This window comes from Lonchura striata, chromosome 3, assembly GCF_046129695.1.
Source record: "Lonchura striata isolate bLonStr1 chromosome 3, bLonStr1.mat, whole genome shotgun sequence".
NCBI classification, from domain to species: Eukaryota; Metazoa; Chordata; class Aves; order Passeriformes; family Estrildidae; genus Lonchura; species Lonchura striata.
The window spans coordinates 25,512,955-25,536,386 of record NC_134605.1 but is presented as its reverse complement, the minus strand read 5'-3'; the positions used below and the strand labels follow the sequence as shown (position 1 = coordinate 25,536,386).

Here is a 23,432-nt window from a genome sequence, read left to right as displayed (position 1 = left end):
GCAATGAGTTCTGTTCTCTTCCTCCCTCTCCTGACTGCCTCCCACAGCAGTGCTGGAAATGCACTTCCAAAAAGCATTTAAAAGCCAGGGAGGCTTTGTGTACCTCTGCACCTTCCAGGAGTGCCCATCCTCTGCTCCCCTCGCCCCCGGGAGGCGCAGCAAGGCCAGGGTGGGATCTGTCCTCCTGGGGCCTCCCAGCCCCGTGTCTGAGCAGCAGCACCCGGGTCTTCAGGAGAGGAGAAACAGCAACAACTTGCCTAAATCCCAGAGGACGTTTTTGAACTTGCCCGAATTAGGGCCCAGGGCGGATGCTCAGCATTTCCAAACAGCCGGGCTCCGAAAGTGCTCAAACACGCCGCAAGTAGGAAAGATGTCGAAAATGCCAGCCCCTGCTTTAATGTACCCTGGGATCATTCATCACCTCCACACCTTATTTTATATTGCCAGACTCTGCTTTAAATAAGCTTTTTTTTTTCTTTTCCCCTCCCCTTTAATCACTACAGCTGCACAAGGTGCTGTCTCTTTGCAGGAGAGAGAGGGAAGAGGAAAAAACGTAAGGAAAACAGCTAAAGCGGGATTTTAGGCAACAAAGAAAAAAGCCAACTGGAGCAGCCAGCTGCAGAGCAGCTCCCAAAGGGATGTACTTCCCCGAAGCCTCCAAATGGAAAAGCCAAAGCCCAGGGGAGTGTGCCAGGCAGGGAGCAAGGCAAAGGTCTGTAGGAAGGAGAACATAAAAAATAAGTTTTATCCATAGTGGATCATGCCCTATAGGGATGGGGGGGTGGGGCCATAATAAAGGGGTGTGGGGGAATTTTGGGGATGGCAGTGCAGGCCTGCCAGTGGGGGTTTTCATGGACACAAGCCATGGAGCAAGGCTGCCACAGGACACCCTCTGCCTGCAGGGAAGGGGGACAGAAGTGTCACAGCCACCAGGCTCTGCTCGCCAATGTAGAGCTGCAGGAGGAGGTCAGGGAGAGATCAGACATTCAAAAGGAAAAAAGGTTTATTTAGGGCTCCATCCCCTGCCCCCTCCCTGCCCAGAGTGCCACGGGTTTCCAAGGGCAGGGCTATATAAAGAGTGATCTGGCACCCCTGTGGGCACTACGAGCACTGATACAGAGACTCAGGAAGCAAATTCAAAGCCCCATTATTTTCTACTTCCTGCTGGTGTCTGTGACAGGAGGCCCTTGCCCACCACCACCACCTTCACCCGACCCATTGTGCACAGATGCAGCAATACCTGAGGGAAGGGGTTAAGCAGCGCATGGATGCTCTGCCTGTGCGCTCACGACCTGGAGTGGCCGTGCTCACAACTGGGAACCATTAAAGGTTTAGTGCAGGTGGTGGAGGCTGCAGGCTCTTTGATGCACTGGGCTTGGTGAGCTCTGGGGATCATCTGCCAGACCCCAGAGATGCCCAAGCCAGAAGCCACCCTCTGTCAAGGGGACCTTGCCACCACTGGGGTCACCCCTCATCAGCTCCATGGAGTTGGGCTGCTCCATCTAAACCTCCTCATTGAGGAAAAACTCCTGCCCAAGCCTTTGTGGGAGTTCAGCTGAGCCACATCGTGCTGGGGAGGAGGAGAGGTCCAAAGGTACCACCTTCTTCATGCCATTTAAATTAGGATGCTGTAAAATTTGAAAATAACTTGAAAGGCAGTAGCCCTGTTTTATTAATAGCAAGTATTTATTAGCCTCCTTGATTTACAGTATGTTTCTGAAAGTCATCAGTCCATCACATTCTTCAGCACAGGGGCTGAGGTGTTTTTCTTGGTCAACACAATATGGAATATAGATCCGAATATGAGAAGCCAAATACAACCTTCATTTTGCATGCACATATCCCGCCAACGGGAGGCCCGTAAATGAGTCCTGTATAGCCCTTAGACACATGCAGACATTGGGGGAGAGGTGGGAGCTTCTGTACATCACCACTGGAAACCCAGAGGGTCATGGAAATGGCCAGGGAGGAGCCATCAGGGCTGGACCAACCTCAGGAAGCGTCGCAGTGCACACACCCCGGCCACCAAAAAAAGGTGGGAATCCACCTCATCTGGTTTTGATAAGAGAAACCACCTGCCTGTCCATCCCCCTCACTGCAGAATGTGATGCTCACATAGCACAGGCACTCCACCCACCTGTTGCCATGCCCAATCCCAGGTTTTGCCCCTCCTCTTGCCCTCACCGTGGGGTTTTACCTGTCTGTGGCCACGGAACTACAGCAGGGATCACGCCATGATCATTATGGGAGTCCAGGCAAAATTAAATTGGGGCCCACTGCTTCTGCCATCTGAACTTCATCACTGCTAAAGTTGCAATAAAAGTAATGGCAACAACGAACAAGCCTCTACCAGATGTGTAACTCTACCCAGTGAGATTAAGGAGTAAGGGCCATCTTTGGGGTTTCAGGGTTTTATTTTGTCATTGTTCTGACCCCTACAACTCCACCTTGCCTTGGGAATAATTGATTATTTGGACCCTTGCAGAAGATGAATCCTAGGAGGATGATTTTTGGGGGGAGAGAATTGGAATGGAGAGGCAACAATGTTTTGCTTGTAGCAGATAAACACACAACTGAATGATGATGCCTGAAATGGGAAATCTGGGTGGCAGGTGAAGCAGAGAGTAACAGAAGAAGGAAATGAGGCACCACTCCCGTTTTTGAGGGCTGGGGGATTCAACTCACTCCTCAATATGACTTTTCCGTGAGGTCAAGTGAAACACCACAGCAGACCAGGGAGCCCTGGAACAGCAGTGATGCTTAGCAGGTCCTCCCCTTCCTCACTGCCAAAAATCCACAGGTAAAGGCTCACCCCAGGCCTCACCGGCACACCCAGACAGCTCAAACACACACAAGAAAGGAAATGCAAACCCAAAGTAAAGGCTAAAGATCTTAAAATAACCTCCACCTTTCCCCAGAGCCCACAGCTGTGTTGTCACCCACCAACACCACAATGCTGCTTGAACACAGTCACTTAGTGGGACCTAACACAAAGATGGGGTTGAAAAAAACCACAAGGAGTTTGGCAGTTTTGCTTGGAAACTCATTCACAAAATCTGTTTTCAGATCCCTTCTGGAGAGAGGTCTTGCATCTCATAAAAGTCCACAGCCCAGATGCATCACGAATCCAAAACATACATTATTTTGAAAGCAAAATTTAAGCTAGACTTCACAAAAAGCTTGACCTTTGCTGCATTTTAGTGTCAGGAAAAGTGTGCTTAGAAATCAAACACAGCATCATCTCCAAGTCTGAAAGCAGCTTTTTAAGCCCAAAACCTCAAAGTTAAGCCAGATGATTCCCAGGAATTTTGTTCATCTCAACCCTGGGACTGGGAAGAACTTTTATCTTTCTTCTGTTAAGAACCCCAAAACTTTAGGAGCTTTGTTTTCTTAATAAAGGCCAACCACACCTTATTTCCAATTTGGATGTGCAGACCAACATCTGGAGAATATGCTAAAATACAAAACCCTTGGGAATTGCCCCTATTGCACCAGCAACCTCCAGCTTTGTGGCTAACAACTTCCCAGCCCTCCCCTCACAGGAAACCTTGGACTCTTGTTAATTGGCAGACACTCATTAAGCTGCTGGTGATCCCAAGTACAGACACAGCAAGGGACTCAGCCACACCCTGATCAGACAAAAAGAGGACCCTAATGACACCCTTAGTTAAAGCACACAGCACCCTCAGGTCACCCAGGGCAGTGGAAACCCTTTGGAATCTCCACCAGACCTGGTGCTGAGGCTGTCCTGGTGCTCTGCAAGGGCCACAGCAGAGTCTGGAGCAGGAGCAGGGCTGGCAGCCAGGGAGAGGAGCCCCGTGGCTTACAGGGGGCTCTCAGCACAGACATTGCACCTGTTAAGGCAACAGAATTCTGAAGATGTTTCAAAGCCCTAAGAGCTGGGGGAGTTTAACAACTATGTTAAAAAATAGACATTTTAAAGACTACATTTTATTTGACTAAATCTTCAGCACTTCAGGTATCACTTCTGTGCTTGGCAGAACACATTCAGCCATCCCCACTTTATTATTTCTCACTTTTCCTGGGACAAACCCTTGACCTTGTGCTGCCTGCTGAAGGAGAGACAAACCACAGACAGAGAAAGCAGATCCCATCACACTTGTTCCACCAGGCAGAGCAGCAAAAGCATAACCAGCTAGCCCAAAAGACATCCATGAACTGAGTTTTGCCTGTGCTCACACAAAGCAAGGGTCAGGCACCCCCAGAAGGAGCAGCACACTGGAACCCCTGACAAAGCAGCTTCCCAGTGGCCCTGGGCCAGGCCTGCTGTAGATAAAGACCAGGTGAGTCCTGACTAGCAGTCCAGAGAAACGAGCAGAGCAACCCCCTTTGCAGTAAGTGACTCCATTAGCCTTGATCTGGCATGGCTGCCTAGAGCAGATATCCCCAGGGCAGGCAGGAGCAGGTGTCTAACTCTTCACCACTGGTGCACTCACAATCAATCAGGTGCTTAATCCAACAGGATTCACCCTTCCAAGGCTCAAAAACCCCTTAGGAGCAGACACAGAGGTGGCAGCACAGGCTAGGTTAAGAAAAAATTTTAAAAACATCCCCTCATGATAAAAAAAGAGCTGAGGCTGTGCATAGACTTTTGGGTGGTTTGCCCTCAAAGACTAAATCAACTTAGGAGAAGCAGCAATAGCTCCCTTTGTGTCCCAGTGCACCAAGTCCTCCAGGCTTCTGGTGTGGCACCCCTTGGAGATGCTCCTGCTGCCCATCCCAGCCAAATTTTAAGGTACTGAAATGTCTGTGCTTGTGCTGTGCCCAGGCCACCACGAGAAAACCACAGCCTGGGGTTTTAAACAACAAAAGAGCAACCACCACCCATGGAAAAGGGTGAAACATTTTCCCTATAGCAGTTGCACCAGGAGAGTCACCCCATGTGAGGGTCTCGCTCAGACTGCAAGCAAGGACATGAACAAAACAGAAGTGAGATTGAAGTTAATGCACAAAGATCAACCCACTGGCCCTTTCCCCATGACTTGGCTCTATCCCACTGATCCTAGCGGCCCGACACGGCCAGCCAGCCTCTCCACTCACTACCCAGATGGCTTCTTTCACCAAATAAGGTCCATTCCCACTTGTCAGCAGAGGCATGAGCAGCTCCAGCCTATCAATCCCATCAGAGACGGCACAAAGCTCACACATAACCCATCTTCTGTTGGGCAGAGCCTGGGCCCCGAACCAGGAGACTCCTTGGGTGGGTGCTCAGTGCCGAGCAAGGAACGCGTGTTGCTGGCCAGCTCCTGGTGCAAAGTCTGGGATACACTGGGACAACAACCTGGCAGCAGCAGCTCCCCCAGCTCAGGGTAGGGCTCTGCATCCCCTGGTCTGACAGCATCTCCACAGCATAACTACCGCTCCTCCCGAAACCTGTGCTGGTCTCGCTTCTCCTCGCATGGACACGAGCGGACGTCACAGAGCCCAGCAGCCCCAAAAGTACACAGTTCAACAGCAGAAATGCAACAGGACAGCTGGCATTCACCAAGGATGATGCAGGAGAGCTGGGAACCCCCCCCACCCTTTCAGCATCACCAGATGCAGCAGTGCTCAGGGTGCCCGGCCCTAAGCCCAACTCCTGGCCCAGCTCTGCGGGAAAGGTCTGTCCTGTCGGCCAGGGCCAGGCAGCCCCTGGTGCCAGCACCATCCCCGGTGAAAACCCAGCGCTGGCTTTTCTGCAGCTGGTACGGGAACACAAAGTCACACCAGCCGTCTGGCCCTTGTTAGCATTAAAAATTAAAGACAGAGCAAACAAAACCTAAAGCTCCAACATTTATTATGGCAATTTCCCACCCACCCACAGACCTACACTGTGTTTTGCTTTATTTTTAATTCATCACATCAGATGTACCTCCCGAGGAATGGCATGTTGAGGGGATAACCAACAGGCTGGGTTGTCCATGAGAGCAAGACAGTCTTTTCCATGGGGAAAGGAACCAGTCGAAGCCATCATTAAGCCCTTGACCTTGGTGGGTGGGTTGTTTTCGCTTGTTTTTAGAAAATAAAAAAAGAAACCAATGAACAAAAAACAAAGAACCCCAAAAAAACGAAAAAACCAACCCCAAAGAAGTGTTGTACTCTATTACAAAATATAAATACGATAGTCTTGCAGGCAGGAGGTGCCCAGGGAGTGCTGCTGTCGGGGGTGACTCCTCAGGCTCTCCCAGGGATGTGGCAAGCCAGCAGGACAGAGGCCACCTCCGGATGCTGAGACGCCGCCAGCCACTTGCCCCAGCTTCACCTCCTTTCAGAATTTAAGTGCTCTTGAACTTCCATCCGAAAACTGCCAGACATCCGGGGCTCCCTGGGCGCTGCGCCAGCTGGGGGGGTACGCCGAACCTACAGAGAGCATGGGGACAGAGGAGAGAACAGGTGTGACATGGCCCATGGTGTGAGTCATTCCCTTATCCTACTTCTCTTTTTGTCTCTTTTCTGTCTCTAACAACTAACTAGGACACCCAACTGCCACAAAGGGATATGGCAGGATGGAGCCCTTCCTCTCTCAGGCCACAATTGCACATCCAGCATCCTCCGCACCACGCAGGAACCACAGGGATCATTTAGGAAGAAAGACCTCTGGGCTGTACTGGGCAGGGACCAAGCCAGCCTGTCTTGCAATCCTCCTCTTACTCTTTCCCAAACCCTCCTGGGCTTCCCACAGGTGCTGAAGGGCCTCCTAAAAGCCATTGGAACTGTTAACACGGCACACGGCGGGTGGTTCATGGAGGGCTTTTCCCAGCTCCCAGCACGGTGGGTATCACGTGGCATGGATGAGCATGCCGCAGCAGCAAAGCTCAAGCTGCACAGCCCCAGCCCGTGCCCAGCAAAGCCATCCACTTCAGCAGCATGGGATGGGGCACTGGAAAGCAACCATTCCCGGCTCCCAGCCCCTGCTCCAGCCCGATCACCCAGCACCGCGCTACCCCCATGACAGGCTAAGGGCTACACCAGTGACAAGGCTGGCACATCATCAATGCACTCCTCAAAATCCACCTCGGCTGCCCAATGGGGAGCTGGTTTCTATGGAATTTACTTCATTAATACTTAAAAGAGTGGTTAAAGGATTACTACATGTGAGCTGCCATCAGGACTTAGTAACCAGCTCCTTCTAAGCCAGCTCTTCAGTGGGTGTTAACTGGAGTGTCTCCTCTGAAGTCAAGAGCTCCGTGCCCAGTTTCCTTCCAGGGAGGGTTAGTTGCTGTTCCTGACTGAGCCCAGCAGTTTCCAGGCTAATGTTAAAGCTGGCTGAGACTTCCAAGACAGCCAAGAGCAGCACAGCCATCCTGGCCACTAGCACACCACCACTGCAAAGCTGTGGGGCACAAAACCTTGGGGTTCTTCACTTCTCCCGTCTCTCCTGCATCCCTGTGACTCGTTGGAAATCAGCAGTCAAGCATCTGGGCTCGACGAGCAGCATCTCTTCAGCAGCTCTGGCAAAGAGCCCTCCGGGCAGTATCACTCTCTCCTAGTCAATACTACCATTTGTCCATGCATGCGCCAGAAGGGGTTTCAACCTTTATTGGAGGAAAAAAGAGAAGGAGGGATCTAAGGGAGCAGCTGATATAATTTTTCTGTTGGGTCCAAACTCCACACTTAGATAAACCCCAAAACTGTATCTCATCAGATATGCCACAGCCTCCTGAATGTCAAGCAAAGACATGGTTATTGCTTATGCCTGTATTATCTCAGTCAGTGGAAACATAATAATATGAAACATCTGTAGTCTAAATTCTGGATACTGTTTCAGCGCCTTCATTGCAATAATCACTACAAAATTTGGAGGAGATTAGACAAGGGTCTATGCCATAAACCCATGTTCCCCCTCAAAAGTTGACAGGGCGGGAGACATTAACAATAGACACTGTTACCCAAATATCACTTATTCCTAGAGACATCATTTTACACAGAAACAGAGAAGTTTCTGGGGAGCGCAGGTCACGCGTGTGTGGGATGACAAAGCAGCTCACAGTGGGGCCTGGGGCATCCATGCCCCAACCCAACAAACTTCAGTGGGTTCATCACACCACTAACTGACTTCCCCTGGCAGAAAAACAGCACATTCAGGAACATCTGCTTTGGTGTGGAGGTGACAGCATGTTGCCACTCGTAAGCTACGCTGCTCAGACAACTCCTATAGCAGGAGCTGCTTCTCCCACCACTCCTTCCTCCAAACCACCACCCCTGCCCTATGTGCCACGTGGCGCCCACCAGGCTCGTTCCTCTCTGGGAAACCTGGAAAATTCAGCTTTGGGAAAGCTGGGAATCACACACATCGCTGCACCGCTTGATAAAGAAGTCAATAGTTTGCTTTCCACCAGTTCATCTTGTAGCAGCACAGGTCTACATAGTGATGCCTGTATATGGACACATGCAGATGCCTGCCTGTGTGCTTTTATATACGATCATTTCCCAAGTAAAACACAGTACAGGGAAAGGTAGTGGGACAATAACCACCACAGAACGGACCCTGGGTACAGCGCGCGCTCTGAAAGTCAGCCAGGCTATGCTCAACCTTGGGCACAGCTAACCACAAGTCCTCTAGGAAACATCTCCACCATGGTCTCAACCACCAGCAATAAAAATAGGGACAGGGAGGGAGAGAGCGGACTCTGTACAGATATTTTGTGGCACAGGATCAAAAGATGCATCAAGGCAGCTGCAAAGCACATCCCTGTGGACACTGGCCTTCCATGGAAGAGCCTGTGTCCATGCCTGCCACCTCGAGCACCCCACCCTTCCCTATACTGTGCTAGGGATCCCTCTGGCAACACTCCAGCTCCAGCCAGTGGGCACCAGCCTGCTGAAGGGGAGCACAGGTCGGGGGGCACTGCCTGCACCTTTCCAGCCCTCCCGCACTATTATCCCGATAGTCCAAACAAAATCTTCCCCCTTCCTCTTCCAGGATTAAAATGGAGCTTTACTACATTCTTTTCAAATCTCTCTTAGAAAAAATTTTTTTTTTCTTTAGATAGGTATTTCTGCCTTTCTTTAAAATTCCAAACCTCCCCCTTCAGAAGGTGCCGGGCAAAATACAGGCAACAAATGATGCCATCACAAGAAGACAACAGAACAACTGGAAGATTTTACAGAAATCAAAAAAAGGAAAATAAAAAAAATAGTATTAAATCCATTACACTAGGAACAGCAAGAGACAATATCACAGCGGTATGTGCTTTAATAAAGAGATGCTGCAACATGCAATATTTGTCAAACTGACAACATATACAGACCCCTAAGGGGGGACAGGGGGGACCTGAACTCCGGATTTTAGAGACAATGCACAGAAACCTGCACTTCCCACCAGAAAAAAAAAAAAAAAAAAAAAAAAAAAAATCAAAACCCAGGGAGAAAAGAAAGGAGCTCCCAGCTCCAGCTCCAGCTGGGAGCAGGGCTGGGAGCTTTGGGCTGGGCTCAGTGTGATCCCAGAGCCAAAAGCGAGAGACCTCAGCCCCCCAAGAGAAATCAGCTCCTGCCTGGGCGCCTGCAGGCACCAGTGGCTGATTTCACCCCCATCCCCAAAAGCAGTCAGGGACAGGGGAGCCTCGGGGGGCTGCAGAGCTGTCAGTTTGCTCACCTCTTCTGCCACAGATTTGCCAAACGGGAAGTCCCTGCTGCAGACCGAGTGAAGGCTGGGGGTCACAGCTCAGTCATCTAGAGCGGGGAGAAATCCCAAAGCTACAGGTCCAGACTGCAAACACCTTCCACTGGCCGGATAGTGAACTCCTTAGCCCAGAAATCCTCTTCCTGGGCAGAGGGGGCTGATTTAAGGCCAAGCTGGGTGGTGGGCGCTCCCTGGGGACTGGAGCAGGCCCCTGAAAACACCCCTGCACGGGACCTTCCCCTACAGCCTGCTGCTGGAAGCCACCTACAGTGTGTGTCAAATGAGGACACCAGAAGCTGACACTGTGTACTTTAAGGTTTTTTTTTTATTTTTTCAATAAAGGGACAAAATGGGTGTATGAACAGGATAATGCAGACAACTGCCAAAAAAACACAGACAGTGGTTTTTCCAATAGAACTTAACAAAGACCAGAAACAAATACAATAAAAAGCCAGGTTGTAATGACCTTTGGTCATCCAAATAATAAAAAAAAAAATTTAAAAAAATTTTAAAAAAACTCCCCCCCCCAAAAAAAAACCCCAAAGAAAAATAAAAGATCAAATTAAGTGCCTCTGTTTTGAACAGAGCACATAAGCAATAATAAATAGTGACTCCCATATTAAAAGATAAAATTTCAAGTTACGACAAACAGCTTTCATTACAGGAATAGAAAAGGCCAATAACAAAATATTCTGCATTGCCATTTACAAAAAAGTATTGACTCAAGCGGGCTTTCTCTTTAATATGCTTTGCATATGAAATTCTTTCCAATCTAAATATAAAGCACCATTTAGTTTTTGGCAATGAAAAAAACTGCAAAACGGTTTTTCTTTTCTTTTTTTTTCCTTTTTTTTAGCTTTTTTCTTTCTTTCTTTCTTTCTTTTCTTTTCTTTTCTTTTTTTCTTTTCTTTCTTTCTTTTACTGCATATGAAGTTAAGATGCTGGAATGTCGGGTGATAGAAGGAAAGGGACATAAAGCACACTACATAACAAACCAACGTTATTAGCTTGCAGTACTGCATACAGTATGGCAGCAGGAAAAAAGAACGAAAAAAGATATGTACACCCCTCTGTGACGGCCAGCAGCATGACATCAGAACAGGTTTCTCCCAAAGGGCCATTATATGGCCTCGGATCTGTACAATGTCACACCTTTTTTGTCTTTTTGTCTTTTTTCTTTTTTTTGAAACATACAAATAATTTGCACTATATTATCCTGCCAAATTAAAAAAATATACTGTGGCAGCCTGTGGTTTTTTTTTCCACTACCAAAAAAGGTACATCAATACCTTTTGAGAGAACAAGCAACAGTTAAAAATACAAGCTTCAATATAAATACTATAGTGCCTACACTAGATGAACATTTAATTCAAATACCATTCTAGAAATACAGAAAAAAGAGACCATAAATGTGTTTTAGCATAGGAATCAACATGAGTGTGCATTTTCCTATATTTAATTACTATATAATCTTAAAACCTTTCCCCAATGCATGTTTTTATACAACCTGAAGAGCTGTGTATATCCAAGGCATAGAATTTCCACTACCATTTTAAAATGAGTAACAAGTCTTGTACACCACCAAGACAATGAATCCTAAAATACAGTTTCCCCCTAAACATAATGAAGTGTTGTGGTTTTCTTTTCTTTTTCTTCCTTAAAAATTTTTTCTTAACATTTCATTTATATTTTAAAAAAGGTTTTGTGGTGTTTGTTTTTTTTTTTAATCTTTTTTTTGTACAAAAAAAAAAATCCTTGCACTGTAGGAGTGAAAGCAATTGTTCATTTTATGTGAGTGTAGAGTCTGTTTCCATTCACAGCGCTGTAATGTCGCGTCCGAGAAGATAAGCTCATTAGTCAAGCAAATGGCTGGCAAAGTTTATGGGATTTTGTGGGTTTGGTTTTTTTTATGCTCATCAATGTGTGTTGAATTTTCTTTTTTTAATTTTTTTTTTCTTTTCAGCTTTCTTGCAACTTTTCCCTTAAAGTATAGACCTGTAAACTGGGAAAATCGTACAGTGCACTTAATTGTCCTATCTGAGCAGTCTTATTTTATACTCAACCTCTGTACCTTTGATTAAAGAAAAGATACAGACATCACAGGCAGAGTCAAGTGCTATTTGAACACCAACCGGGGCAGGCGCTAGCTTAGGAATAAAACAAGAAATCCTCTTCCACGTCAACACAAATAGCACACAGAGGATGGGGGAAAAAAAAATGGAGGACAACTTTTAGGGAGCACAAACAGATACTGCTACTCTTTTGCTTTTTTTTTTTTTTTTTTTTTTTAAATTTCCTGTTACTTCTTCCAAAGCATCATATTAAAGGCAAGTCTTATAAGAGTTCATAGTTAATCACCACTGTGTCGATATTAGCTTATACACCTGTTCTAGTTTTAAATGGCAAACAGTACCACATTGTGCTAATAAATCACAATTTATTTATTTTTTTGCTCCTCTATCTGTTACACTCGGTAAAATATTATTGCCAGTCTTTATTTTATTTTTTATAAGGTATACACGAGGTCTTAAAGTTTATAATTTGATTGTCAGCTTGACAACCAAGTGGCTCCGGATTTATTTGTTTTGGTGCCAGAATCAATAAAAGATATTATTAAAAGTAAATATCTTCATAAAATGGATTTCCTTTATTGTGTGTTTAATGGTGTTGAAGGGCCTCTGCGTGTTTCACATTCTATTTAATCATTGATGGGGGGGGAAATAAAAGTTTGGGGCAGGGCGGGCGGGGGGAAGGTTCTACATCTCATTTTAAGCTCTCTCCACAAGCCAAGCAGGTTTTTAGACTGGTATGATCATTTTTTAAAAAATAATAGTAATAATAATTAATAATAACAATAAAAGGCAGAGGAGAATGATGATTAACTAGGACTGAGTGGGTCATTTCTTTCTCTTCCTTAGTTTCCTCTTCCCTCTTCATTCCTAGGTGGCCAGCGTTGTGAGGGGCACGAGGTGGCTCCCAGCGCGGCCGAGGTGGCGACGAGCTACGCATGGAGGACGAGCAGAAAGGAGCCATCGGCATCGGCCGTGACAGACCCAAGGCACTCGGATTATTATTTTTTTTTATTATTATTATTTTTGTGTGGGTGTGGGTGTGTGTGTTTGAAATCAAATGCTAAGAGAAATCTACCTCTTCCTGACTGGTGGCAGTAGGTTATTCCCAATTAAAGGCCTTTTTTAGAGTTCCCAAGGGGAACTCTGTCTCCAGTCGTGGGTTTATTGGTTTAAGACAGCGATCTAGGCTAACACAACGCTTCTTCGGTGCTATCGGTCCTGTCCACAGAGGGTCACCCACAGCAAGTTTTCCTTTGCACGTCACAAAACAAAACTGTACATGATATGTATTACAGGATGTATGCAGCATGGTCGGTTTTGTTTGCTCTCGGGTTTGGTTTTGTTTCACTTTGCTTTTTTTTGGTCTTTTTTCCTCCTCCTCCTCCTCCTCTCCTCTTTTTTCCTCCTTTTCTGTTTTTTTCCTTTTTCTTTTTTTTCCCGAACGGAATTGGAAACAGCGACATGTTTGCTCAGCAACTAATCAGGGACAATTTAAAAACAGCCATAACATACCATACATGCTGTCTAATCCAAAAATTAAAAAAAAAAAAAGAAATTTAAAAAATCAACCAAAATAAAAAAACAACCCAAAAAAAAAAAAAAACCAAAAAAAAAACAACCCCAACATACACAACATGTAAATTATTGCACAAGAGAAAGGCTCAAAGTTTGCGTAAAATGCAATAGTATTGCCCCGATACAGATCATGCATTCAAACGGTGAGAACAAAAAGAAAATAAACAGGGTGTGCTGGTGACAAGCACTTTCCAAATATCCTTAGCTTCCATGACTTCCATCACAAGGGACTAGAAAATCTCTACAGGGATGCGAGGTGGGGGGTGGGGTGTGGGAGGCAGTGTGGATGGGAGTGGGGGGGGTACGAATATACCTCTATTCAGTTTTTATCTCGTTATTCAAGACTCGATCACTGTGCCATTTTTTCATGTGTTTCTCCAGGGTACTGTACACGCTAAAAGGCATCTTACAAATCTCGCATTTGTAAACGTCCTTTCCCACCTGCCCGTGTGTTTTCATGTGCCGGGTGAGCTTGCTACTCTGGGCGCAGGCGTAGTTGCAAAGCTCACACTTATACGGCCTCTCGCCCGTGTGGCTCCGTCTGTGGACGGTGAGATTACTACAGTTCTTGAAGACCTTCCCACAGTACTCACAAGTGTCGCTGCGTCTGCCCTCTTTTGAGCTGGGCCTGCCAGGGCCCGGGCCACTAATATGGGGGGTGCTCCCTCCGCTTCCCGTGCCGCTGCGGCCTGAAATCCCTCCGTCCAGCTCGCCCGGCGGCGTGGAGAAGCGCAGGCTCCCGTTCTCCGAGGAGTGCTCGGAGGAGGAGGCGAAGGGCGATTGTCGGGAGTCGCCAAAGCTGAGGAAGGGGTCCTTCAGCTGCCGGGAGGCGGCATAGCCAGCCAGCCACTGGGAGTAAACGTTCTCGGTGTTGGGCATGGCGGCAGCCGGCAGGTCGAACTCCTTCTCCAACTTGATGCGTTTGGAGAAGGGGCTCAGGGAGCTGGGGCTACCCAGCAGCAGCTTTTTGGACAGGCCTCCCGAGGCAGACTCCCCTGGGGAGCAGCCCCGGCCGTTGACAGCCCCCTCATCGATACGGTCGGACTCGCCGGCCACTGAGTCTTCGTCACAAGTGTCCCTGTGCACCTCGGGCTCGGGGAGGTGGCCCCTCTTGTGTTTCTCCCCCAGGACCTGGTGGAAGGCCTCGCTGAAGTGCTGCATGGAGCTCAAGACCATGCCCTGCATGACGTCCGGCATCGTCCGGCCCTCCTCGCCAGCCCGCGAGTTGTTCTCGTGGTGACGGGCCGCCTCAAGGCTCATCCCGAAGCCATAGTCCGGCCTGTCGCTCTCGTTCAAGTCCTCCTCCTCTTCCTCCTCCTCCTCCTCCTCTTCCTCCTCCTCCTCCTCCTCTTCCTCATCCCCGTTCTCAGGGATCATATTGGGGTCATTCTCGCTCTTGAACTTGGCCACCACGGACTTGAGGGCACTGCTGGCGCTGCCCACCAGGTCGCTGGTGCCTGGCTCAGGGGAGCTGGCGGTGGAGAGCCCGTCGTCTGACTTCACTGTCATGGGGGAGGACTTGTGCATGTGGGTCTTCATGTGGCGCTTCAGCTTGCTGGCCTGCGTGCAGGCGTGGTCACAGAGGTTGCACTTGTAGGGCTTCTCCCCCGTGTGGCTCCGGCGGTGGACCACAAGGTTGCTCTGAAACTTGAACGTCTTCCCACAGAACTCGCAGGACTTGGACTTCATGGGGGGCTGGGAGGGAGGAGGAGCAGATTGCAGAGGAGGGAGGGGTGGTGTGGCCAGGAACGGGGGCTTGCTGCCGGGCTGGAAGGGCTGCAGCAACCTTTGCATAGGGCTGGGCCGGCTCGGGGACAGGGGTGGGCTGGAGGTGTTGCCGGCCAGCTCCCGCAGCCTCCGGGAGAAATCCATAGCGGGCGGCTCCATCGCCATGGGGTTCAGTCGCAGCACCCTGTCAAAGGCACTAGGGTGATGGGTGGCCAGAGCCATTTCTTCCGCACCCAGGCGCTCAATGCGATGCGGATCCAAATGGTGCCTCGGGGGAGGGCTAAAGAGGGGCGGCGTGGGTGGGAAACGCCCTTCTCCCAGCCCCGACGCCTCCCTCGAGACCGAGCCGGGTATTCTGAGCAGGTTAAAAGGGTTATTGTCTGCAATGTGAATCCCATGGAGAGGTGGCTGGGAAGGGCACTCTGCACCTAGTCCTGTTGGGATACCAACCCGTGGCGTCAGGGGGCTGCCGTGCTCGCTTTCTAGGTAGATCCGTAAGCCGTGTGTGTTCTGTGCGTGCTGCAAGAGGAACCAGGCGCTGTTGAAAGGCTGTTTACAAGTTGTACACGTGTAGCTGCTGGGCTCATCTTTACCTGCAAAATAACACAACAAGCAGCGTCAATCTCCAGCTGTCTAGCGGCGGGCGAGCGCTCGCCTCCCCACCTAACCTCCTGTCCTCCTCTGGGACACTCAGCTGGGAGCTGGGCAAGGAACATCCCAGCTGAGGGACGGGCAGGGGACATGAATGGAAAGAGGTGAGAGGCACAACAAGGATATCCAAACCCACACCAAGCACATCCACCTCCTCGCACCATGCCCAGCTCTGGTTTCAAATCTGAACCATGTTGGGTAACCACAGAATAAAACAGGCGAAGAAAAGCAAGAAATGTTAAAGCCAATCAACACCAGCTCCAACTCAGCTGACTTTATGTCGCAAGAGGGTGCAGGCATTTAGAGTATTCGTAAATAAATATGTAAACAAATATATAAATAGATAAATAAATACAAAATAAAGAAATCCCTTTCTGAAAAGCACTCCACACAGATCAGTTCAAAGCATCACAACTGTCAGCAAGCTGGGCATCAACACATTCTTAGTCTCCTCCTTATTTTGAGACTGACAGTGCGTACAAAATTAAGAATCAACTTCTGCTTCTTAGCGGAGATTCACCTCTGGGGGAAGGAAAGAAATAAAAAGAGCAGGGGGAGGGAGGGAAAAAAAATTGAGCACGGGACACGGAAAGGGAAAGACAGAGAGAGCAGCAGCTCCGCCAGGGAAAGAGCTGGAGGCCGGCCAGGAGGCCTGGCCGAGCGCCCTCCCGGAGCCGCATTATTTCTCTCGCGCTGAAAAGAAGCTGAGGATGGTAAATGCCACTTTGGCAAGTAGTGAGCTAACTCTATTTCATGATCATTTATTTTTGGAGATAACACGGACATTATAAAAGAGCAACCAACTAATAAATAACTAAACAAAAAGCCGGCTAATAATGACAGCAGAAAGCAACCCCTTCTAATATACGGCAAAACAAGGGGGATGAATAACTTTTTGAGGGCTGCCCGCGAGGGAAGAATGGTGTGAGATATGGTGAAGGTGAGGGTGCCTTTATTTATTACTGGGATTTTGCAAATAATTCCCTTCCACCCCCATATGGATGCTTTTTGCTAAATGCTGGTAAACCAAAGCTGGAGCTAAGAGAAGGATATACATTCACTTTCAGCCTTGTTCAGCAGTTCTCACAGAGCTGTTGTTTAGTGATATTTTAACAAATAACAACAACATTGAGGTAAGCTGAGAGATAAACCAGGAGCCTTAGAAGGGCATCAGCACTTGGGGTGGTAGTACTGGCCTTCACCACATATTCCTGCCCTGACTCAACATTTACATCCCCAGGAATCTGTTCCTTAGGCATCTCTCTTGGGTAAGCAGGCTGCACTGAGAGTTGCCCTCATTAGGTTTCCCCTATTTGCCTAATACAAAGAAAAGGAAGATTAAAAAAAACCAAATAAGCCAAATTAGGAAAGAGAACATCACTTTATCTGCGCCCATCTTTTTTCCCATCTCACGGGGAGGAGGGGAGGAAAAGTGGGCATTTTCCTCCTCGATGATCTCGGGATACATGACAGAACCAGGCATCTTTAAGGTCCCTTTCAACCCAAACCACTCCATGATCCTGAGATCCAGCTCTGGCTGTACTGCTCCATCCCAGCTTCCCTCCCTGCCTTCTGGCTCTGCCACTATTCTGTGTTTGGCCTGAGAAGCTGAATCAGGCAAGCAGAGAGCCTCAATCATCTACAGCAGGCATTTAACACTTTAATCACTTTAAAAGCCCTTGGAATAATATTTAATGTTTCACTCTGAAGCCTACATTGGAATAAAATGCAGTGTTGTGTTTAGTATGTGCCAGACATGTGAGCACAGATAAATACTTAAATCTGCTGAAATGAGAGTGAAATTCAATTGGACTTTCACATTCCTATGCTCATTTGAGAGCTTGGCGGGGGGGGGGGGGGGGGGGGTGAGGAGGGGGAGGAATTATCTTGCTTCATCATATTGAAATGGACATTTTTAACACCACGGAAGGAGCTAACAACGAAACACTACCTTGCCTCTCTACCTTATAGATCAGGTCAGAGAAAATAGCATTTTATCTTATAATGAGGATACAACATTGAGCGTTTGCTACCACATTTTAGTATTCCCATCAACTAGATATTCTAGATCATAAGGGCAGCTCGTGTAATCATAATGTCAATGAGAAGGGCTGTTACGACTGAGACTAAAGATTACATGGAAAAAGCTGCTTTGAAACTGGTAATTATTACCAGTCCACTAATAGCAAATGATGCATTACAGTTTCACCAAATCATCTGTATTTCACTCAGCTCCTGCCAGTGAGGCCTTATTATATTACAGTGCTCACAAATTCTAAATTCCTAAGCTACAGTCATCAATAAATGTGTTACTTGCCATAATTTGCAAAATTACTTTGTTCATAACATCTTCGACTGTTATAAAGACTGGAATTGATTTCCTGCGTGGCAAAATTAGGGCTACATTGACCTAGTGGAGTGTAAAATGTAAGATTATTCTTCATGTGCTTGCCTGAAAAAACAAGTTTTCAATTCACTGTCTGTGTTTGGTAATCAAGATAATAATTTACAATTAAAATCATGTTCATGTACAAAACTTCCCTAAACAACCCACCATTTTCAAGGGAGCAATGCAAAACCAGGGAAAAAAAACAACTAAACAGCTAAACAGTTAAAATCCACCAGCCATTTGTCTCCACCTCCTGCTCTGAAGAAGCATGATTTCTAATTTGTCTATTAGTGCTTGATTAATTATGAAGGCTATTGACTGACCATATCACCACCTAGAGATACGTTTCAGTCTGATGCAGCCTTGCCAAACTGCAAAAAATTATGGCACCAATCCACAGCAACAAGATGGATCCTTAGATTGCCACAGCAATCCCTGGGTTGGGAAGGGACTTGCCCTCCCTTGCTCCCATCCCATCACCACCATGGGCTTTTTGGGACACCATTTGGGTCCCCTCAAGAGTCAGACCCAAAGGCCATATCCACTGATGTCTCTTTACTGTGTGGAACAGGCCCTGTGTTCACACAGCTTTCCCAGCTAACACATCTGGGCATGACCACGGGCAAACGAGGTGGGTCTCACAGCAGGGAGATGCAGAAGATGGTGCTGGCCAAGAACAGAGCTGGGGAAGGTCTCACAGGGCTCTTTGTACCTCACCATCCACCAGGACAATGTGATGGGGCTTGTCATCCGTTGTAATGCCACTGGGACTTTCAGCTGATTTCCAAGAGGAAATCCAGGAGTCACCACTGCACCAGCCTTGGGCCACCAGCAGTGTGGATGGAGCTCACATCCTGGGTCTGGAGTTCACATGCTTGGCTACTTTCAGGAATTTGAGGCTGAAAGGGACCCACAGTTCTCACCCTCTGAGCCTCCCTGCAGTACAAGTCACTCTGTGACCAACACAGTGTCTTTCAATAAAGCACGACCCCCTCCAACCTGCAATGCATAGTGCAGAGTACAAATCCTGGTCCAATCTATTCAAACCAGCTCAGCAGACAGGGAGAGCACCCACTGCCTGCCACTACAGTCCGCTCCCACAGCCAGCCACACTCACAGACAGGTATTTGGATTCACCTGAACTTCTCTAGCTCTAACCTGTACCTGTTCTCTTTATATTTTGAGGGTCTTTGTGCTTGAAACACTGAAAAGCTCTTGGTACACAATGGGCTCCTCACACACACACCATGGTGTTCTTCGTGAAACTGAGGCACACTTCAAAATCCAGTTATTCTTCCATCCTGAGGCCATCCCTCCACTACCCACCCAAGGACCAGCCTAGCCTTTTTCATCCTGGCATCATGGTGGGAAGGACCTGATTTTCCTCTCAGCTTCCCACAGGGCTTATACCTTCCAGGGTCCTGCACACAGCTCTGTAAGCACAGCCCCAATTCCACTCTTCCAGCTAAGGGCCACATGAGGTTGGACCTGATGTCTTCTCAACACATCCTTCCTTTCCAGACCAGCCCATTAACCTGCCCCACTTGCTCTGCACACACCTTTGCTTTATCCACAATGCCAACCAACCAGAACTGCATATTCATTTCCAAATCACCAACAAAGCACTAAGCACCACTGAGGCCCACACCAGCACGTGCCGAGTTCTCCAGCTAAAGCCCCACATCCCCTAATCTGTTGGCCAGCTCTGCATCACCTGTGCCAGCAGTAGCACCCAGTGCTCCGTCTTCCCATAGGCAATGTCACAGTGCCGTGCAGTCTATTTCATCTACATTTATCAACCGAAGTTGACATCTAGAAGAATGAAATCGGGTTTATCTGACAAGATCCATATTCCATAAATCTAGTCTGAGTGGCATGAATTATATTTCTATCCTTTAATTATTTATCAATTGAATCTTATGTTGGTTCTTCCGTTATTTTGCCCAGAAGAGATAAGCAAAGTGTTGCCAACTCTCCCACGTTACCCTGACCAGCTCTTGACAGCATTTTCCCAGTTCATAAGCTTCCTTAAAACCAGCATCACATGCTAACTCTTCAGGGTTCCTTGGGTGCAAGTTTTCAGGGCCTTTTTATTTAAAAATACTTCTCTCCATTGAACGAGAAATATTTTTTCTCTCTGCTCATATCCTCCCTGGCTACCAGTGAGCTAGAAAAAAATGTCATCACCCACCTTACAATACAGAAACGTAACACGGCTAGTCTCCAGGTCTACAGCAGAAATATTTACCAAAAATTTCTATCTTACTGCTTCTTCCATTTATCCCTTCCTTCTTCACGATCCTGAGAAGCTCTCTCTCTCTCCTCCTCTCCCCAGAGGTGCCAGGCACAAGTTTTCCTCTCCAGCATCTCCAGCTCTCCTGACCTGTTCTCTACCCACCATGGTTTCTCACTGCAATTGATTCCTATCCATTTTCCATTTTTTTTAATTGTCGTATATTGATTTTTCTAATATCTAATTGCTGTTCTCATCTCACCACTGAAGCAAGTGAAGTGGGTTTTGGACTGGGGCCAAAGTTGCCCTCTCCTTCCTGGACAGCTCATCAACTCTTTACAAATAGCTTCCAATTACCATTCATATTTTTGTGTGTACATTTTTCCTCCCAGTCAATTTTACTGCTCATTTTCTTCCTACTTTGGAAATTACCCCTGTAGGAGAATTACATGGGGATACCATGACCCAAATACAAATCTAGGGCCAAGATGACACCTGACTGGCCTCACTCAGTGAAGCATCAACCACATTACATTTTTATTCCTTCTCTACATCCTGGATGGCAAAAGACCAGTGATGAGGCAGAGCATTTCACTACAGAACAAATGTCCAGTGTTTCTCAAGTTATTGGCTCCTGCTTCAAAAAAAGGCAGCAGAACAGCTCTTGCCTGCCATGCCCCCAGAAGAAGTGACTTAACCAGTGACACACGAGTGACAGATTTAGCTTCTGATCCGCAAAATGTTAACAAATGGGCGGGATGGATATTGGCATTTGAGCGTCTTTAAGGGCAGTTGGCACAATTACTCAGTAAAATATGAAGAGATGGCTGCTTTCAGCATTAAGGGGCTTTTTTTATATTAAGGAAAAGCTGGTGCCTCTGTACTGTGCTCACAGATACACCCAGCGTGCTCCCGGAGTCCGAGTCGGAGGAAGCCAACACCTCCAGGCACAATAGAGCTGGCTCAGAGCAAGAACCATAGCCATCTCCACAGCCACCAGCAGCAAAGCAAGACAAAATGCTGGGGAGAAGATCAGCTGGGAGGAGAAGGTGTCAGCTAGATGCCAATGCTGGGAGGGGAAAAAAAAAATTAAAAAAGCCTTTCTGGAGCTAGGCATGCAAGTTCAGGCATTGCCAAGTGAGTAATGGAATAATCTGCATGCATGTGCCAATGTGCTTTGGAAGAGCTTCCTTAGTTTCTCTAAAGTCAGGGCTGGATCCAGGAAAGCTGCTCACTGGACACAGCACATGCAGCATCCTCTGGATGCACCTAACCAGGCCAATGGCACAGGATGCTGTTTGGGAAAGAAGCCCCTGCTTAAGGAGCAAGATATTAAACACAAGGTGTGTCATACCCCAGGGCACTGCAAGAGCTGCACACAAACATGGAGCATTAGAGGCACCCCAGTTTTCCCAGTGTTTTCCCAAACAAACTGTAAGCAGTGGCTGCACATGTGCCAATGGTGTGCACAAGGATTTCATTCACATCTGCAGATTTGCTTCCTCTCCCCGTGCCAGAGAGATCTCCAAGCAAACCTGGATGTGGCCCTTGCTCCCGGACAGCCCAGCCCCTGTTCTCCACAGCATCCCTCCACAGACCAGCACCACAGGCCCTGGTGGCTTTGGTCCTATGTTCTCCCTCACCTTCCCAAGATACCTGCACATGTAAGCAAAGCCAAGGCTACCTGCATCTACAGGGCACATAAATACCTTCTCCTATCAAACAGCAAGGACAGAAGTTAAAGCATCCCCCTCTCTTCTGCTCACTACCATACAATCATGGGAGGAACAGCCTGAGCCAAACCAAGGAACTTCTTTATTCAGCTTTAATGTCAACTGACTGCCTGATTTTTGGACTGATAAATTCGGAGTTGTTATGGTATTTAATGGGGGGAAGGAAAAAAATTGAATTAATTGTTACCACTTGTACTTGATTCAGTTCTCCATCTGGCTTGTCAAATATCTTTTTTTTTTTTTCCCTCCTCTCTCTCCCTCTTTTGGAAATCCATACTGTTTAAAGTCCTTTCAACTGCAAACCAGTGAGGTGAAACAGTTAGGACACAGGAAGTGTAGCAGGGCCAGAGATAAGCGGGTCCTGCTCCATTCCTGCAGCAGCCACTTCTCCCTCAATAAGGAAGAGCTGCTTTGGCATGACTCACCTTTTCCTGGTAGCATCAGTTCACAAGGGAAACTGTAACTGTCCAAATGTGTTTTTTTCCTTCTTGCACTAATTCCTCCTCCTGATCTTCTGGATTGCAAAAGGCGCATGATTCATCTGGTCCATCATTAACCAGTCCTAAGTAGCTGCTGGCACTGGGAGCATCAGCACTGTCACTGCTGCTCTCATAATATTTGAATAATACTAAATAACAGCAGTAGCTACATTTGTGTACAACAGGGTACTACTCCCTCTCTAACCTTTTCTCTTCATCAAGAGAGGAACCAGATTCAGAAACAGTGAAAAAGGAAAATATCCCAAAAAATCTGAAGGAAGTGATGTAGTACTGCTTGTAAAACAGGAAATATCATGGTTGTTCTGCCTTTGAAAATAAAATTCTACAGAGTCCACGCTGTTTATGCAAAGGCCTGGTGGAGGAGTCTTGGCACCATCTTAGTCATGAAAAAGTCAAAAAATTCAGAAGAAATTTTCCTTTGCAGGACTCTCAATGCCCCATCTGTCATCTCTACCAGATTTTCTTTATGGTAACTCATTGATAAAAGGTATTACTGAAATTTATATTCAATACTTAGACTGATATATGAATATTTATATTTATATTCCTGAAAATAATTAATATGCCTGCAAATTCAGACTTCCTGAAATCGTATTAATAAAACTGGGAAAACCCAAGTATGAGTAACACCATTTTTTCATTACACCTTCTTTTAAAAACCCTCTTTCAGGAAGAACCAGGCCGAAACATTAATGCCGTGACTCCTCAAACTTCAAAAAGAAATCCGAGCCCCAACAATAATAAAACAGCAGCTGGCATTGCTTTGCCAGTCAAAGATTTAGACTGGAGTTAGGAACTCCAAGAATTCCCCATGTTCTCTCAAAGCCAAACTCTTGCCTTGGATTTTACAGCACTGCTCAAGTTTCCACAGAGCAGAAGTTTTTTAGGCCTGAGGAAAGAGTGGGTAGGAAGCGTTGGGACCAGGGAGA

At 47.2% G+C, this 23,432-nt stretch overlaps 1 protein-coding gene across 7 annotated transcripts in view; it reads right to left on the bottom strand.

Annotated features, from left to right (window-relative positions):
• Positions 1-1,667: 1,667 nt before the first annotated feature.
• BCL11A (BCL11 transcription factor A) overlaps positions 1,668-23,432 on the bottom strand; it is a 75,299-nt gene continuing 53,534 nt past the window's right edge. For 2 of the 7 annotated variants that reach the window (XM_031504291.2, XM_021527507.3), the window contains exons 3-4: positions 13,711-15,590; positions 1,668-6,360 (exon numbers count right to left, since the gene is read on the bottom strand). In XM_031504291.2, the coding sequence (XP_031360151.1) occupies positions 6,259-6,360; positions 13,711-15,590 (1,982 nt within the window). In that variant the 3' untranslated portion in view covers positions 1,668-6,258. Of the gene's footprint in view, positions 6,361-9,924; positions 15,591-23,432 lie in introns of those variants that run through there. The other 5 variants (XM_077781987.1, XM_077781985.1, XM_021527508.2 and 2 more) reach the window with 3 other exon arrangements.